Raw genomic sequence first — 13,803 nt, forward strand, 5'->3', positions numbered from 1 at the left:
TTTAATACCTCGTAATCCATCCTTCCCTTACACACCTCTCAACATAATGACTGTACAATATGGCCAATGAAACAGATAGTAAAAAGAAATGTAGGCAGGTACTAAAGTGAAATATGAAGAGCACATTACAACCTGGATGGGGGTGGAATGCAAAATTGTCATCACACAGGAGGAAGCTAGGAGGACCGGGGATGGGGAGGGATGGAAGCTCATCTACCCAAATGGGGCAATACAAAGTAGAAGCATGGTAGGGTAAAAGCAAGGAGAGCTGCCACTCGAAAGACTCTCAAGAAACAGTGACTCACTGGGCTTTAAAATCAAGAGGAATAGCTTGGGGCTCCTACGGATATGGTAGAATTCTCCTGGGTCCTGCTCTGGTCCTAAATCTCAGACCAGCAGCAGGAAACCCCCAAGGGTACTGTGGTCCTGAATGTCACTGCAACTTCAGCCCTGCTGAGATGGTGCATCTGCTCCTCTGGGTGGCTTTGCAACCCTGAAAAGCAAGAGACAACCACGTGGAGCAGGGGCCTCAGCTGACAGCCAGCACCAAATGCCACTCATGTGCGTGGGGCCATCTTGGACCCCCCAGCCCAGTTGGGTTGTCAGACGACTGCAGCTGCAGGTGCAGGAGTGACCCAGGGGAGACCAGTGGATGAACCGACCCGCTCAACCCAGCCCAAACTGTTGACTTAGAGTCGCTGTCGTTTTAAGCCAGTAAATTTTCAGTGGCTTATTATAAAGCAATAGGTAACTGCACAGTCTAAGGAGGCCTAAGTTCAGAAATGGCATTTGAATATTTAAGAGAACTGATTTACCACATTTATAAATTTAATCTATTAGTATACAAGAGTTGCTTAAGTGATTAGGAAAAAATATGCCTGTTAGGTAAGTCTTTTTCATTGGGAATTTGAAGTGTTTGAGAGGATCAGCTATTTCGGCTCTATAAAATGTAGCTTAAAATCTATTAGAGAATTTAATTACCTAAGTTTGTAATTGGCATTCATTTTTAGAAGAATTTAATCTGTTGAACTTATGAGTTAATTAAATATTAATCAAAGAATAAGTGAAAGTACTTGTTCTTATTTTTATAAGAAATTAGTAGATTTATAAATAGAAAACTAGATTTACAAGTTGCACTTGGATATTTAAGAAAAACTAGTTCTTTTTTAATTTATAAGTTTAATAAATTCAGTATTAATTTAAACACAAGCAGCAGTAGGTAGCTTTTCTCTGCACAAAAGCCCTTCTCCGAGACATTAGAAATCCTCAACTGGCAACTCCCTATGCTACAGCCCCACTGGAAGACTCCACAGACCTCAACGCCTTTGCTTCTGTGGGTCTCTCTGTCTGGAACGTCCCCGGCACATACACACCTTCCGTACCTGGCAAAATTTTCCTTTTCCCAAAAGGTCAAGCTCAAATTCTGCGAAGACATTCTCCCTCACCCAGTCATCCTGTGCTTCCCTGCCTAGGACCACCCGTGCATGTAACCCAGGCCTCCATTAGGCCAGACCATGGAGGGCTATTAGCTGGGAACTTTGCTTTCCTGACCACCATGTGAAAACAGGGCGGGATCCCAGCAGAAAGAGAAGGGCCGGTATGCAGTGGGCATCTAGGCTGGAGGAGATGCCAGGGCATCCAGGGTGCCTCTGCAGCTTGGCCGTCCAGAACTTGGATTTCAGGCTGCGTGCAAGGTACCCTCCTGGTTGGGCACCAAGACTTTCTCTGGCTGGGGTCCTGCCTCTCCCCCATCCTCCTCCCTAGACCTTGCCATGAAGGGTGTAGTGGGCAGAATAATGGCCCTCCAAAGATGTCCATATCCTACTCTGGGAGCCTGTAAATATTTTACATTACATGGCAAAGGGGAACTAAGGTTGCCAATCAACTGACCTTAAATAGGGAGATTATCATGGACTATCTAGGTGAGCCCAGTGTAATCACAAGGGTTCTTGAAAATCGAGAGGGAAATGCCACTATGGAAGAATGCACAGTGAGATGCAACGTTGCTGGGTCTGAAGACAGAGGATGGGGCCATGAGCCCAGGAATGTGGGAGGCCTCTGGAAGCTGGAAAAGGCAACAAAACAGATTCTCCCCTAGAGCTTCGAGAAAGGAACACAGTCCCGATGACACCCTGATTTTAGCCCAGTGACACCCACATCCAGCTTCTGTCCTACAGAACTTTATGATACCGAATTTGTGGTATTTAAGCCACTGAATGTGTGGCAATATTACAGCAACAAAAGTAAATGAAATACAGGGTCACCCACATGTTCATTCCATGAGTCAGTGACATCTGCCCAGCTGCTCTCCAGACCACATATGGGAACCAAGCAGGCCCGGACCAAAGTTGGGTATCCGGCCCTCATGTGCTGGGTCAACCTTGGGCCAGTTCCGGCTGCTCATCTGTCCCATGGGGTCGTGCTGCCTCAAGAGGCTGTTGGGAGCCGAGGACATAAGAGGTTAATGGAGGCTGAGGGTACCTGTGCCTTGCAGATGTTCGCTGTTCTGGTGGTGGTAGGCAAGTCCCTTCTTGCACAGCTGGGTTATTGGAGAAGCCACAACTGGTGAGGTGACTTTGGGCCTGACTGCTGCACCCTGAACTGTGTCTCACTGACTATCTCTAGAGAGGATGCAGGCCTTGCTGGTGGTCCTTCCTGGTCCCCGGCTTCTTATCTCCCCCTTGCCCTCGCGCCCAGGGCTCATCACTGCCCACCTCACTGCCAATCCTCTCTTGGGCTGATCCCACCGCCACCATCTCGCAGAGCTATATGCATCCACACAGCAGGTCAGTGACCCTCCCACAGTCCTCCAGGGTTACTGCCACACTCAGACCCACAGGCCCGGGGCACAGCGGCAGCTTTGGGACCAGGCATGTCTGAGTGCTGTCTTCTTCCTAGTTTACAGTTCAAGAAGCTGGAGTCTCCAGGGGCCAGCGTATCCCAGCACAGCAAAGCTACTACTGAACCTTCTCTGGAACCCCTGGCTCGTTAATCCCAAGTATTGCAATATATTTATTATTATATTTATCAAATGTTATGAATAGTATAGAAAAATATAAACATATTCAAAAATCTGTCTTCATGGTCTTTGTAAAAAAAATAGGGAAAATATGAAGAAAAAAAAATCACCCTATTTCTTCCACCCAAGAATGCCACTTGAAACCCAAGTATTCTGCCTCCAAATCCCACTATTTATTTCTACACTTGCCTTGCTGTCCTGGATTCGGTTCTAGACGCGCCTTGCCCCCGGGGCTGTTATGAAGCAGCGGCTCAGACACCTGGGAGAAGAGGCCAAACCGGACTTACCCGTTTGCGACACCTGTCACCTCCCTCGGCCGGCCGACCCGACGCTCCCGGGGACCGCGAGTGGGATGGGGTGCTGAGGCGGCCCCCAGCTGACCCGAGGGGAGACAAGCCCGGCTTCCCCCGGCTCCAGAGCACTCGGCCCCGCGGGAGCCGCGTCTGGCTCTCCCAGTTCGGCGCAGCGGAGGGGCAGAGGGGGGCCGGAGCCGCGTGCAGGGCCCGGGGCTCCAGCCGGTGCGGGGAGTCGCGGCATCGCGGGCCAGGAAGTCGGAGGCGGCCACGGAAGAAGGGGCGGGAGCCCGGGCGGGGCGCGTACGTGTGTATACGAGTGCTTGGGCCGATCCAGTGGCCGGGACTACAAGTTCCAGGGTGCCCAGCGGCGCGTCCGGGTTTTCTGGCTGCGCCGCCGGCCCGCTCTGAGCAGGTCGCCACGGACTGGCACTCGCCACCCAGTCCCGGAGTAAATAAGGGAGTGACTCTCCCGAGCACCGTAAATAGAGTCCAAGTGGGCGGGGAGCCGCCCCGCGCCGCCCGCTCATGTCTCTGCAGAGCCGAGTGTCCGGCCGCCTGGCACAGCTGCGCGCGGCGGGGCGGCTGCTCGTCGCCCCGAGCCCCTGGCCCGGCTACTCGGCGGGCGCCACGCGGACCCGCAGCAGTGCGTGCGGCCCCCCGGTGCCCCTGGGCGCGTACGGCCCCCGCGCGCGGACCTCAGCGGGAGTTGGGGCTTGGGGGGCGGCGGCGGTGGGGCGGAGAGCTGGGGTGCGCACCTGGGCCCCCCTGGCCATGGCGGCGAAGGTGGACCTGAGCACCTCCACCGACTGGAAGGAGGCAAAATGTAAGTGTAAGCACGAGGGGCGCGAGGGGCGAGGGGCCCCAAGTAGGTCTTCCAGGCTGGGCAGCACCCCACGAGCAGCCTCTTCTACCTGAGAGACCTGGGCAAGTTGAGGCCCCATCTGCCCTGGGACGGACCCCACCTCCCATTCACAGTACCCCTCAGCCCCGTGTGCTCAACCCCACAAAACAATTCACCCTCGACCAGCTCCAGGTTTCCAGTCAGGGGCAGTGTGAGGAAGGTGGCCTTATCCCGCTGGAATGGGCCACAGGGCACCCCAGAGATCATCTGGGACCTACCACCTTACTCCACTGTGGAGGAGGGAAACTGAGGCCCAGTGCTGGAGCTGATTTCCCCAAGGTCACTCAGGGAGTTTATGGCAGAGTCCAGGTTAGGATCCTGAACTCCCCATGCTTTGCATAGCATGGTTTTCAAGTGGCAGAGTTTGGGGCAGAGGGGCTGGGAACAGGCTGAGGGAACAGCTCTGGGGCTGGCGTCCCACCTGGTGGGGTCAGATAGCCCCACAGAGTGGCCTCCCTGGGCAGGCCTGTTCCGCCGCTACCCCACTCCAAGCCTTCCTGGGCACGTGGTCTGGTGCCCTTTTGCCCTCATCGCTGGCCTCCTGCCACTTGTGAGCAGTCTCTGCCCCATTCCTGGAGACAGAGCTTAGAGGAGCTGGGGAACAGGGCAGAGATGGGGTGTTGTACCCATGACAACAGATGACACCCCCCAAGAATCAAGCTGCTTCCTCCCCTTGCCAGATGGGGCATGAGTCCTGGTAGGGCGTGAGGGAGGGAACCTGACCTGCTGAGCCCCAAATAGCCTTGTGTGGGGCCCAGCTGCTCCTGCCCTTCAGGGCCTGCCTCCTGGGCCCTCAGAGGCTTCCCGGCTGGATCCCCTTTCGAAAGGGCAGGGAAGGAGGCTCATTGGCTGGGCCAGGGCAGAGTGGGTGCGGCCTCGGGCCGACTTGCCAGCCTGGGCAGCGGTGGGTGTCGGCGGTAAAGTGAAGATGGCTGTCTCTGGGCAGCAGTAGAAATCAAAATAATTTACTCCTGTCATGAATCGAGTTGCACCAGAATCTAGAAGTGCAGGCAGAGAGCACCCGACTTTGCCCTGTGAGCAGCAAGTGGAGAACCTGTCACACCCTGGGGGTGGGGAGTGGCTGGCAGAGACCCCTGGCAGGGGGAGCCCCTCTCTCTTACCCCGCCCCACTCCAGCATCCCAGGAGGGTGGGAAAGAGCATGCTAGGGAGACAAGTGCCCAGGCGCCTGTTCTAGGGCTCCCCTGTTCCCTTGGTGTCCCTGAGAACAGCTAGACCTCATGAAGCTAATGGGGCAGGGGATTCCCAGGCTGCTGTGATGTCACTCACTGGGGTCGCCCTCTCTGCCCATTCATTCAGCAGATTTTTACTGAGCACTTTCTGTGTGGCGGGTGCCGTTGCAGTGCTGAGGTTTCAGCCATGAGTCTGACAGGCCGAGTTTACGATGTAGTAGGAGGAAGCACTAAAGAACGTGCCCAAGCAACTGAGACACTGCCCAGCAATGCCAGTGCTATGAAGAAACTGTGGCAGCTGGGGCTGTCTGAGCTGAGGAGGTGGCCTGAACTGAGACCCAAGGAGAAGGATCTAGCTGGAGAAGGGCATTCCAGGCCCGTTACTGAGTGAGAGCTGGCCAGGCCCAGGCTGTGGGGCCGCTCTGTGGGCTCTGCCACCGTCTCCACCGAGGCAGGAGATGCTAGCCCTCGGGAGTGAGACACAGAGGGCTTTGTATGTTTTAGTTATCCATTGCTGCCTAACGGGATACCCCAAACCCTAGTGGCTTAAAACAGCAACTATGTCTTATCTCGCAGTCTCTGAGGGTCAGGCATCTGGGAGTAGCTTAGTTGGGTGGTTCTGGCTCAGGGTGACCCATGGCGTTGTCTAGGGCTTGGTCAGGGCGTGGGATGGGCTTTGCAACGGCTGTTGGCGAGAGGCCTCATTTCTTTGCCATGGTGGCCTCACCACAGGGCTGCTTGAGTGTCCTCATGACATGGCAGCTGGCTTCCCCCAGAGCATGTGATCCAAGGGAGGGAGAATGAGGAGACCAAGACAGAAGTCACAGTGCCTTTTTCGTGACCGTCTTCAAAGTCCCACACCACCTCTTCCACTTTATTTTGGGGCTTAGAATGGAGTCAGGGGGTTTGGCCCACCCTCCAGGGGAGGGAAATTAGGCTCCACCTTTTGAAAGGAAGAATCTCAGAATTTGCAGGTGTGTTTTTAAAATCATCACACTAGGGGAGATCTGCTTCGGCTGGACTCTGCCTCTGCCTGGGGTCTGAGCCGTGGTCCTTGAAGACCCCTGCACTTTTGTTCGTTGCATTCAGATAGCACTTTGAGCAGAGTTAGCCTGTGTGGGGAAGCGCCTCAGGTGTTCAGCTCTCGAGTGTGCAGCGTATGCAGCCGTGCAGCCGCCACTCGGACCAATAGCTAGAACACTGCCGTCACTCCGGGACAGTACTGCCTGGAGCTAATCACTCTTCTACCTGCTCATGTTGTCTCCTCTTGAACTTCATATAATCAGAAGCATACAGTGTGTCTGGCTCCTTTTACTCATTATCTCTGCAATTTGTCCATGTTATTGGGTGTGGCAACAGTTTACTTTTTAAAATTGCTTGTATTCTAGCATATGAATGTACCACAGTTTGTTACCCTTCTGGTGGGCATTTGGGTTTCTTGTGAATAAAGCTGCTCTGGACATTTTTATACATGTCTTTGATGGAGATGTGTTCTCATTTCTCTCAGGGATATACCTAGATAGGCCTCCAAAGGCTTGTCTGCCTGAGATGATCCTCTCTTGAAGCCTGGCACACAGTAACCAAACTCACAAGGGACTGATGTATAGGTCAGCAGGGTGATGTGTAGTTCATGGTGGAGAAATATAATGGCAGTAGGTCTGAAAACTCAAGCATACCTGGGCAGGGCCTTCTCTCCCTGTGAAAGACAAATTGTAGTTTTTGGGTTGCCCAGAGCCTGTGTTCTTATCTGGGGGCTAGTTGGATGATTTTGGAAGCTAATCCCACTGCCCTGGGCAGGATGGGCAAGCTTCCTTGCTTGGGAAGGAGTCAGCCCATCCAGTATTTGCTCAGTATTTCAGTCTCTGTGCAGTGTTGAGTGCCTGCTCTGGGCCCCAGACCGCAGCCCAGCTTGTCCTTGGGACAGATAGCCAAGGCCAGCCTCACCCTGGGCGCTCCTGTCCTCTCCCTCCATGCTGTCTGCCCATTTTTGGGGACCTGTTCTTCTTCCAGGTAAGTGAATGCAGTCAGGCCGGACTTTCCCAGCTAGGAGATGTTCAGTCTTTTGGGGAGACTTCTGTAGAATCTGGCTTCAGTGGCCAGGGGTTAACTTCTCTAATTTAATTCCCTCAGTCCTACGGCACTTTATTGTGCCCCGGGTGGTGCCCTTTCATCAGAAGATTGTGGACACAGCCAAACTGTAAAGGCAGTTGGGCCTGAGGGACTTAAGGCCAAGCCCTTGGGGACATCTGGGGCTGTGTCACCACAGGAGGTGCCTGGCCCTGCATCCTTGTTCCAGCCCACACTGGGGCAGAGCTGTGCTAAAAAGAGCAGGGACATTGGTGTCATCAGACACAGGCAAGCTCCAGTGCTACTGCTTCCACACTCTCTGAGCCCCAGTTTCCTCATCTGTAAAATGGGATCCAAGATACCTGTTTGGAGGTTGTGCTGGAATCACACTAGAAACCATTTTGGGCCAGGTGCTGTGGCTCACGCCTGTAATCCTAGCACTTTGGGAGGCTGAGGCAGGAGGATTGCTTGAGCCCAGGAGTTTGAGACCAGACTGGGTAACATAGTGAGACCACATCTCTGCAAAAAATTGAAAAATTAGCTGGGTGTGGTGGTGTGCGCCTGTAGTTTCAGCTCAGGAGGCTGAGGCAGGAGGATTGCTTGAGCCCAGGAGTTAGAGGTTGCAGTGAGCTATGATGACACCACTGCACTCTGGACCAGGGAACAGAACGAGACCCTGTCTTAAAAAAAAAAAAAGATGAAAAAAGAAAGAAAGAATCCATTTTATATGCTATGGCCCAAAGAGGGTCCCAGTGGCCTCCTTCCCTTGTCACCCTAAAGCCTATCTCCTTTCTCTGCTGCATGCTGCCTGCGATGACACTGGACTCTTGTAGACTTGTTGGAAATGCCAGAGCCCCACCCCTGCGCATCCTGAGCCACCTTTCCTCTCCCTGGTGGTCTAGGACAGAGCTCCTGCACTCCAGCCTCAAATGCATCTGGGTAGGGGCACGGACTAAGTTCAGCCCCTGTGGGATTTCATCCAGAGTGAGAGATTTGTCTGATTTGACTGCTGAACTGGCAAATTTTCCAGGCATACCTGGGAATGGGGCAAGGGGGGCTCCTACCTGACTTCTGGGGACCCAGCCTTGGCACATCCCAGCGTGGACGGAAGCGAAGCCTAGGAGAGAAGCTCTGAGGTGCCTTGTGCCCTGTTTGTTCTCCCCATTGTTCGAGCCATGGGTTTTGACAATACCTGCTCTTGGGGGACTGTGAGCGCAGGTGATTAATGCCCCTGCCACCGAGTCTAAGCACTGCCATGTTCTGGGAGGCCAGCCTTCATCAGCCCTGCCCACCTGGCATTCTCCAAAGGAGGAGCCCCGCCTCGGCGCCCAGCCTGCCCTCACCTCTCTGAACACCGTCTTGCAAAGTGCCATAAAGACACTTCTTAAAACACATCATTGAATTCCCGTTCGCCTGCTGCACTTTATGGTCCTGGCGGAGCCTGCGTCCTCCTGCCCAGCTTTTGTGCCTGGGAGCTGCTGGAAGCTTTGTCTGGGGTCAGGCCTCTCCATCAAAATTTACTGCGAACACCTTTTTACAACGCTGTCTCACTGAGCTGTGAAATACTCTCGCTTCTTCAAATATGAAAGAAAATGAAAATGCATGTTTTATATCGTTTATAAAAAAAATAAAATTCACTTGTGCTTTAAGTCTGCATCTGTCCTCGGAGAAGGAGGTGGGACATGTTACAAATGCATGGGGTACATACACCCAGCTTAAGGTCCCTGCTGCTGCTTCCAGGGGTGAGGAGGGGCTGGGGCGAGGACGCTCGCTGGCAGAGGAAGCCGAGGCCATGGACATGGTATCCGGGTCCTCGGGGCTGGTGGCAAATCACAGTTGGCTTTTTCTTCCCCCATAAATCAGGAACCAGTGCAGTGTGTCGCTCTTCAGGGATGAGCCAGGCCACAACCTTGTTCTGGAGGTGTGCTTTTGGGCACCGAGGACTGGAAGGGACAGGCTGACAGATGTCCCCAAGGTCGGCGCCCAGCTGGCTGGTGGCAGAGCCAGGATGCTGTCTCTGGGAAGCAGAGCTGTCTTTTGGGCTTAGCCAGAGAGGGGGGCTGTGAGGGCTGTGGGTGGCTCAGACCAGGCCATGTTACTCGGGGGACAGTGCAGGAGTGAGGCCGGGGTTGGGTCCCACTGCTGATCCCTTTCACTTGCGTGTGACCAGGGGCAGGTTGCTCTGCCTCCTCTCTAAAACGAGGTGGTGGCATCTGCCAGATGATGTCTGCTAGGGAGCTGAGGTGTCCCTGGGCGCCCAGACTAGTTCCGTGGGGTGCTCCAGGCCTGTCCCGCTGGACAAACTCCGCTGTGTGAGGCTCCCGGGCTCAGTCCGGGCCCCGAGTTGTCCGTCCTCGTCACGGAAGGTGCCTCGGCTTTCTGGCCTCAGGACCAGCTGGCTGGGAGTGCCCACACGCAGGCATGCCAAGGCCTCAGAGCCGGGATGTCTCTGGTCACGATGACAAATACTGGGGACCCAAAGAATTTAAAAAGCTTCTCTACCTGCTGTGCCCCCAAGTTGGGGAAAAGAAGTTTCTCCTCCCTAATGGTGTTGTGTTTGCTTTGTTCTCTTTGGACCTTATTTTGCTCCCGGGAAGGGGTATGTCTGTCTGGTGTGCGGGTGGCACTTTACAGCTGATGGCCCTCACAGCCAGCCTGGGTGCTAGGGAATGCTTGCTGCCTGTTCCTATGAGCAAGCTGAGGCTCAGGAAGGGTGACTTGCCCAGGAGCATGATCCCGGGAGGTCACGAGCCCAAACCTAGGGGACCTGGAGCAGAAGAGAAATGAAACCGCAGGCACAGCCGCAGCCGCCTGGGGCTGGGCCAGGCTCCACGCAGCATCTCTGCGTTCCTCGGGTGGGGGACAGGTCCAGAAGGCTGGCGCGTTGTCCCCTCTGCTCTCCAGCCTAGCTGCTCCGGCTTTCCCTCATTTCTCCACCCAAATGCTCTCTCGTACCTCAGGGCCTTGGCACACTCTGTGCCCTCTGCCCGGAAGACTCTGTTCTCTTAGTGAACTCGCCCCCAGCCGTCAGTCTCAGCTCATTTATTTCTCGAGTCATCCCACAGCCGCCCATGAGTGCCACAGAGGCCACGTGCTGTGCGGGGGAGGAACGCAGTGTGATGATAACCCCCCACTGTGGGTCCCTGTGTGGAGTTTACAGGTTGAGATGGCCAAGGTCGGGAGAGGAACAAATGTAAACAATGGCAACTACATGTGTCCCTGCAGGAAGCATGGCGGTGGGGAGGAGGCTACTCTGGGTGCAGAGGAGGAAAGAGTGGTGGGGGCTAAGCACGTACAAAGGCCCTGAGGCAGGAAGCAGCCTGGCTGTTTGGGGAACTGAAAGGTGAGTGGCCCAGCGGGCATGGAGGGGGTGCAGTGTGGAAGATAGTGCAGACAGAGGTTAGGGAGTTAGCCAGAGAGAGGCAGGCAGCTGTTACACGGTCAGATCTGTAGGCCCTAGTAAGGACTTGGAGTTTGAATTGAGTCTTAAACAGGAGGGACAGCGTGTGATTTACATTCCTGGGATGCTTGGGCTGTCACTGGAGGGGCAGATGGGGGTGAGGTGGACACGGGGAGTCAGCTGGGAGTTGGGAGCCTCCAGAGGGGCCCAGGAAGCCATGAGGGAAGCTTGGTTTCTGGGGTGTCATGGTAATAAATCCAACACTGGGGTGGGACATGGAGAGGAAGAGGAAGGTAAGGGAAGGAGCCCTGGGAAAAATGAGGGGTGAAAAAACCACGTCTGGGGGAAGGAGTGATGGGCAGGCTTTGAGGGAGGAGAGTAGGCAGGGCTGTGGGCGGAGGCTCAGCAGGGACAGGAGGGGCTGGGCCTAGGGGAGGTGTAGGTTGAAGGAAGAGGCCAGTCAGCAAGGGGACCTCTTGTCACAGAGAGGACAGGAGGGGCCATGCATCAGGTATGGTGGGTGTGGTGACCTTGGCCTTGATCTTGGTAAGGGCCAGGGGCCAGACTGGGTGGGCTGAGGGGGGCACAGGAGGGAGGCAGTGGAGACTGGAGTGTAGACAGCAAAGGAGGGGTCAAAGAAATGAGGGGCATGGAATGTGGGGTCGAGAGAGGGAATTAGGACGTGAGAGGTAGTTTGAAGGCAGACAGGACGGCCTGGGGCAGGGGACCTGCAGCAGCAAGCCCTCTGCAAGGTGGGCCGGGCAGTGGCCTTGGCCGCAGGAAAGACCTTCATGCCCAGGGACCTGAGGGGGCGGTGATGGCAGGTGGTAGTGGGGGTGCCCAACCTGGTGGGGGAGGAGGTGACACAGATGGCTGCAGTTCCTCTGTGCAGCTGGAATGGGGGAGGTTGGGGAGAGGGAAGAAGGGAGAGGCCACTTCCAGAGCAGCAGCTGGAGCGACTGTGCAGATGGGGCTCCCATGGGGGAGACCGCCTTCTGCTTGCTGTCGGGATTTCCTCCAGGGATTTGTAGCCCCCGGGACAGAACCGAGAAATTGGGGTCACGTCCTTCTCTCAGAAGCTTTCTTGGCCTCCCCTCTTCTTGGTCAGGCCCCAGGACCCAACCTTGCCTTTCCCCGCCACAAGCTTGGTGCCGGTAGGTGCTCAGTACATATTTATTAGCTGACTGATCCGCGTTCAAGCTGCCCATGAGAGGCAGAGCCTGGGTCCAGCCGGCTCCCTGCACAGCCTGTTCTCTGCCCCCCGTAGTGGTACCCTCTGCAGGCGGCTGAGCCCTTTGCCGCTGCGCTGAGCCCCGTCCACTTCCTGTTTAACGCAGGAGGTGGCTTGCACACGCTCCTTTTACAGAAGACGACAGCGAGGCTCAGAGGCGCCCGCCCCACACGAAGAAAGGAGCCTTTGAGTGGGGCCCTCGGCCTGCTCATCCCAGCACTGAATGCCGGACCAGTAAATGTTTGTGGAAGGGGTGGGAAGTGGCTACCAGACAATGTGGCTCTGGCTTGAGCCACAGTTGACGCCACCCGAGGGTGTTCCTAGCCTCTTATAATGGTCTCACCTTAGTGCTGAGCATGGACTCTGAACTGGGCCCTTCTGTGAGTTATGTCCTCGGGGTACGATCACCGGTGCCACGAGTGGGCAGATGAGGAGACTAAGGCTTGGACTAAGTGACTTTGGCAGGGAAAAGGGCACTGGGGGGATCTGTCTCTGGAGTACCTGCCCCTCAGCCGTTTCCGTGGAAGCTTCTCTCTCACCGCCTCCTCTCGTTGGTCTCCCACCTCTACGTATTTCTGGACACTTTTTGAGTTCCTAGGTTGTGGCCTTTGCTGCTTGTTCCCCGCCCGCAGCGGTCAGTGGGGCTGCTCCCTCTGGGGAGTGTGTGGTCCAGGGGACAAGACCAGCCCGAGACCTGGGTGCGCAGGTGGCCGCGGGCCGGCAGGGGGCGGCCACGAGCCTCAAGCCTGGGCTGCAGCTGCTGGGGTGGGAACCTCTGAGAGGGGGCTCCAGGCTTCTCTGCCTGGTGTGGCCCCAAAGCGGGGGCCGGACCCCAGGGGCAGGCCCAGCGTCTGTGGCAGGTGGGGTGCTGACTGCCCACTTCCCCACTGTGTGACCCCTGCAGCCTCCCAACCTCCCCGAGCCCATATTTCCCCATCTGTAAAATGGGGACAATTCCAGCCACTCCTGTGGTCCCCCTGGCCAGGTGTCTGTCTGTGGGAGCTCTCAGCCACTGCTGGGGGTGTTGAGGACAGGCACCAGATCCGCTTGGTTCTGCAGCACTTTGAGGGCAGTCACCCACTGCCCACAGATAATGGCAGTGATGGTGTGACCGATTCATAAGGTACCACACTGATGGGCGATTGACCGGGCGTGGCTGACCTGCCCGGCCTTAGCATGTGGGAGTAAGCTTGGAATTACTCTGCAAGGGGCGTCTTCATCTCATGCTATACCCGAAGAAGTGAGGGACCCAGAGAGATGTGGACACAGCTAGGAAGTGGCAGGGCCGAATTCTGAACCCAGGTCTGCAGTGCATGCGTGAGTCCCTCAGCCTCCCTGGGCCTCAGTTTCCCCTCCTGAACAAAGAGAGAGGCGAGGTGTTCTAGGGGCGTCTCAGGCTCTACACTGAGGACGCGTGCCCCAGCACACTCCCCCGGGTGCCGTGGAAGGATGGCGGCGGGCTGGTTTGCAGCCTTGGACGGGGCAAGAGGCCCATGAGGAGGGGATTCCTGGGGGCGGGAGGGCCCCACCTCTCCCATCGCTGCCGGGCCTGACTGTCCTTCCTGCCCGCCCCACCTGCCTCCGCAGCTTTTCTGAAGGGCCTGAGTGACAAGCAGCGGGAGGAACATTACTTCTGCAAGGACTTTGTCAGGCTGAAGAAGATCCCCACGTGGAAGGAGACGGCAAAAGGTAGGCCCT

The 13,803-nt window shown here is 55.9% G+C and overlaps 2 protein-coding genes across 3 annotated transcripts in view; one reads left to right on the forward strand and one right to left on the reverse strand.

The window, feature by feature from the left end:
- Positions 1-426: 426 nt before the first annotated feature.
- On the reverse strand, positions 427-3,842 carry LOC123642163. Its single transcript, XM_045557070.1, has 3 exons — positions 3,307-3,842; positions 2,269-2,435; positions 427-493 (listed from the first exon to the last, which is right to left on the reverse strand). Exons 1-2 carry the CDS (start codon positions 3,840-3,842, stop codon positions 2,285-2,287), a joined length of 687 nt encoding a protein of 228 aa, XP_045413026.1. The 3' UTR covers positions 427-493; positions 2,269-2,284.
- Positions 3,683-13,803, forward strand: part of MACROD1 (mono-ADP ribosylhydrolase 1) — a 140,519-nt gene continuing 130,398 nt past the window's right edge. For both annotated transcript variants that reach the window (XM_045556231.1, XM_045556232.1), the window contains exons 1-2: positions 3,683-4,138; positions 13,693-13,794. In XM_045556231.1, the coding sequence (XP_045412187.1) occupies positions 3,841-4,138; positions 13,693-13,794 (400 nt within the window). In that variant the 5' untranslated portion in view covers positions 3,683-3,840. The remainder of the gene's footprint in view (positions 4,139-13,692; positions 13,795-13,803) is intronic.

The sequence above is a fragment of the Lemur catta genome, chromosome 7 (assembly GCF_020740605.2).
Source record: "Lemur catta isolate mLemCat1 chromosome 7, mLemCat1.pri, whole genome shotgun sequence".
Taxonomy (NCBI): domain Eukaryota; kingdom Metazoa; phylum Chordata; class Mammalia; order Primates; family Lemuridae; genus Lemur; species Lemur catta.